Consider the following 4,872-nt stretch of genomic DNA (forward strand, 5'->3'; position numbering starts at 1 on the left):
CTAAGCACTTCTTTGGGCCTATATCGTTGGTCCAAATGGAATTTCTTATACCCTTTATTGGTTAATTAGTATCATTGAGTCATGATTTTAATTATTTCCTTAAATTGAATTTTCGGGAGAGAAACAGAAAATAATTTAAACACAGCCTATAATTCATACTAAAGTACCAGGTGTCACTCTGTCATTAGTAGAGATGACAAGCACCTAATGGTATTTGTCTCTGAATGGACCAAAATGTCCTTCCCTCGGTGGTGCTGTGGTGCCGGTAGTGGTAGAGTAAGTAGAGAGTAGAGACTAGTTGACGATGAAATATTATTTATGCAGCTTTCCACATAATAAATATATAAACCAGAAAAATTTTGTGCAGCCTTTGTTTATTGGAAAATAACCGGAACCAAACGCCCTTAAACAGTTACACATGCCCAAAGAAACAAAGGTGCTGGTTCCATTTCCCAATCTCTAAAACCCCTCTTTTCCGATCTAACCTCAATTTTGGTCCCAAATTTTGCAGATTCCAGCGATCTGATTACAGGTTTCGCTCATTCCCTCCTTTTTTCTTGTCTTTCATTTTTTGAATTCCTGTCAGCTTCGATAATTTCAATTAGCTGGATCGATCGATCGGGTTTACGTGTCTGTCTTTGTTTCCTCATTTGATTTTTTCGTGTGACAATGAAATATTGAAGTGATTTGCGAATCTGTGTTCATTTGTAGATTTGGATCGGTTTTTTTCTTCTGGTGTTTGTTTGGTAATCTGTGGAAGAGGAACGAGCTTTGATTTGATTTGATTTGATTCAGTAATGGCTGCTCCTGTGCCTCCAGGGGCACCTAGACCCGGAAGTAACACACCTCAAGCACCTCCCCCTAATTATGTTCCCAATATAAGGGGTACACCTGATGGGTTAGCTGATAATATGCAGAATTTAAATCTTTATCGGCCTCCTATGACCTCAAACCCTGTTTCTAGACCTCCCCCTTTTGGCCAACCACCGCCATTTGCTTCTTCGGCTCCGTCGCAGGGAATTCCTGGTCCTTCTCCATCGTTTGCACGGCCTGGTCCTCCTCCAGGAGCAATGGTGAGGCCTGCAGGGCCCCCTTCTGGACCACCAGTATCTACATTACCTCCAAATTTGGGCCCTGGAAGGCCTACTGGCCCGCCTCCTGGTCAACCTCCAGCATTTGGGATGAGACCAGCAGCACCGCATAGCTCTTTTTCGTCATCTCTGGGTGGGGCTCCAGCAGCACCATTGTCTGGGGTTCCTCCACCTGGTGGTTCTCCACCAGCTCGTCCACTTGGGCCTCCACCGCCCCCAACTCTAGGTGCCCGTCCAAGTGCAAGCCTAAGCCCAAGTCCAAGTCCTTTTACTTCACCACCGATGAGCGCCCCTCCACCGGTGCCCCAAACAGGTGTACCAAGTAACTTGATGAGTAATGGGCCGCCTGCATTTTCCGGTGGTACTTTACCTGGTCCACCACGTTTCCCTCCAGTTGGTGGCAGCATGCCACAGCCGCCCCTTGGACCTCCAACAATGAGAACTCCTCCAGGACCAGTTGCTCAACCACAGCCCCCATATCCTATGGCATCTCAAGGAATAATGCAGCCCCCAGCTTCTCCTTTTGCAGCACCTTCTTGGCAGATGCAATCCCAGCAACAGGTAGCTCTCTCTAATATTATACAATATTTGGATGTCTTTTAGCCTATAAATATAGGTTAACATAGTTTGAAGGTGAATCACGGACATAATATGATTATGCTGTTATCTGATTAATCTGTAGCTAGCTGTTTATCATATAATCTTTGAGAAACTAGTGTTTGTTATCATACAAAAGAATGAGCATTTTTTACAGGTTTTACTTTAAGCATCTATGGACAGTAAATGTTCTCAAATATCTCACTATATCTTGTAATCAAATTGTGTTTCATATGCGCTACAGCATTTACATATTTTTTGAAAATCAATCTGCATTTTGAATATTCGGAATTTTGTAGGTGGCACCACCTCCTCCTGTTCCTGGTCCTTCACAGGTTCCTCCTCGGATGTATAGCATGTCACCACCACTGCCAAATCAATCCATGACTACTACAATATCACCTGCGGTTGGTCAAACTGGAGCCCCCTTGGTAGGGCCTTCCAAAATAGATCCCAATCAAATTCCAAGGCCTTCCCCAGGTTCCTCAGTGATCTTACATGAAACTCGTCAAGGCAATCAGGCAACCATTCCTCCGGTATTCATCCAAATATTCTTCATATATAAATATGGATATGGGAGAAAGAGAGAACCGGCTTTATATTCTAATCAGGGGTTGTTAAATGTGCTTGCATGTCCTTGTCTTTGGTATTAGTGGCTTCTATTACGTTTATCAACTTCCTTTTCTCCGCCATCATCCTTTTAATTTTCTTTAAACATTTTTAAATATGTAGATTTATTAACTAATGCTATGTCTTATATTTTCTTGAAAGTTATATATAAGTATTGCGTTAATCTTTTCTCATGCTTGTTCTGATCTTTTTTTAAAATTTTATTTTTTGAGTCCAGCCTGCTACAAGTGATTACATTGTAAGAGATACAGGGAACTGCAGTCCACGTTACATGAGGTGCACAATCAATCAGGTCACATTAAAAATCTTAAATATGATTTTACCTTTTAATTAAGCTGTTGAGAAATGATAGAATTGTTAAGGATAAGTACTCGCCTATCTATATCATTTATTCACTTGTTTTATAGTTACTTTTGCAGCTTTGATATTATAGTATTTTACTGTTACTTTAGTGGTTTGGTGGTAAATCAGAGGGAACAGACTTTACTCTTTTGATTTATTTATTATGCTTTAACGTTTATTTGTTTTTCATCCTTCACTTAAGAGCAAGTCCCCCATTTTAGCTCTATTATTCTTTCCATAAAAAATTGCTTTTTTTTTTTTTTAACTCAAGTTTAAGTCTTACAGTAGTTTTCAAAGGTTGGTTACTAAATGTTGTGTTTCTCTTGTTACATATTGATTTCTTTTCATTTCTTTCTTTTTGTGTTGAACAAAACAGATTCCTTTCACTGCCGATCTTTTGGGAACATCAGGAATGCAGTTGGCTGTCATAGTTCAACCTTTGGCCCTTCCACATCCATCTGAAGAGCCCATCCAAGTAACAATTATATTGTTTTTTTTGTTTTGTTTTGTTGTTTGGTAATTATGGAAAACATTCCTTCCAGCGGAAGTATTCATGAAAACAGTTTGTGCTTTTGTCAAGAGAAGAATGCTTTATAAGATAGACTAATGCTTTTTTCAGACTTTGGGACAGTGAGCCCAGTAACTACTATCTGAAAATCATATTTTGTATAGCTGTAGTGGTGGATTTAAGCCACTTTATATTGTTCCCTGCCTTTGTGTGGTTGATTTTCTCGTTGTTGTTTTTTGTTCTGTTCATTTAAGAGTATTCCTCATCCTCCCTTCTCCTAGTATTTCCCCCTCTTATGCATATTTTCTGCATTTATTGAGATTTGTCATATATTTGTGTTTTGTTATTTTTAACATGCTGCTTTCAATCAAGAAGTTCTGTATTTATTAAAAAATATCTGTTTGGCTTATTACCTAATGCTTCTTACAGGTTGTTGATTTTGGGGAGAGTGGTCCTGTCCGTTGCTCACGTTGCAAGGCCTACATAAATCCTTTTATGAAATTTGTTGATCAGGGAAGGCGTTTCATCTGCAACTTATGTGGTTAGTACCAATAATATCTGCTACACAATTGCCTATCCTACTATTTTTTTGTTTACATATAGTATGGAGGGTGCCAATGCTGTTGACTGTCTTTTTCCGGTAACTATGGTGCTGACTGTCTGCAGGGATTATTTATTTATTTTTATTTTTTGTTTTATTTATTTTGGTGACAATTCATTCCCATAGAATGAAGGGAGGAGAAATAGAAACCTTTATGTTTGATGCACTAGTTATCTATAGCTTACTTTTAAATGTGATTGTTGTTGCTCATGAAACTATCTCTTTCTGATAAAAGAAAAATCTTATTTAAGAGAGATAAGGGAATACAAGAAATTATAGGATAAGGGGTCCTCCTAAATAGAAAAAGAAAAGTAAAAGAAATAAATGCAAAAGAGTGAGCATCATCAAATTTCATTGGAGCAGAGCTTGTTAACAATCGATGTGCTTAGGTGTGAATCGGAAAAGAAAAGAAAAAACACTGTGCTTATGTGTCAAAGCCTTTTGCAGTGGGTTCAACCTAAGTCAAATTGTACCTATATGGTGGGATTATGCACTGTTTTGCTTTTCATGGCATGGCCAACCATTTATTTATGACTATGTATTTGTTTGACAGGATTTAGTGATGAAACTCCGCGGGACTACCACTGCAATTTGGGTCCAGATGGTAGGCGTAGGGATGCTGATGAAAGGGCTGAGTTATGTAGAGGAACAGTCGAGTTTGTTGCTACTAAAGAATTTATGGTTAGTTTCTTTTTAAACTATACAAGTTTTTTCAAGATTAGGTTCACTAACATCTGAAAATATTCCAACAAAGGACTGTGCTAGTTATAAGAAAATCTTGATAATTATGAATTATGATGGTAACAAAAAGCAGCTTAGCAATTCTGATAGTTCTTAAACAAGTTTGATGGAATATTACTTGGTCTAAATATCAGATCACAGATCTAATTCAAAATATTGAGACAATTTGATGTTTAAGTGTACGGTACTATGGTTTGTTGGTGCTATTTCTACCTGATTTTATAACTGCTTGTTTTTGCATATTGAATGAAGTTTCTTTTTTCTTTTGTAACACTGGATTGATAAAGTATGCATATGATGAATTATATGATTGAGTCAGTTGTTTTATGGCTCTAAGCTGAAATACAACGTAAGAAGTTTAA

General features: G+C 38.0%; 1 protein-coding gene across 1 annotated transcript in view; it reads left to right on the forward strand.

The window, feature by feature from the left end:
* Positions 1-261: 261 nt before the first annotated feature.
* The window catches only part of LOC107467403 (protein transport protein Sec24-like At4g32640), a gene marked incomplete in the record, with an annotated part of 12,544 nt that continues 7,933 nt past the window's right edge, over positions 262-4,872 (forward strand). The window contains 7 exon segments of the mRNA XM_016086491.3: positions 262-532; positions 712-1,652; positions 1,988-2,224; positions 2,536-2,610; positions 3,037-3,135; positions 3,598-3,709; positions 4,323-4,450. Coding sequence (XP_015941977.1) covers positions 798-1,652; positions 1,988-2,224; positions 2,536-2,610; positions 3,037-3,135; positions 3,598-3,709; positions 4,323-4,450 — 1,506 coding nt within the window.

Source organism: Arachis duranensis, chromosome 9 (genome assembly GCF_000817695.3).
Source record: "Arachis duranensis cultivar V14167 chromosome 9, aradu.V14167.gnm2.J7QH, whole genome shotgun sequence".
NCBI classification, from domain to species: Eukaryota; Viridiplantae; Streptophyta; class Magnoliopsida; order Fabales; family Fabaceae; genus Arachis; species Arachis duranensis.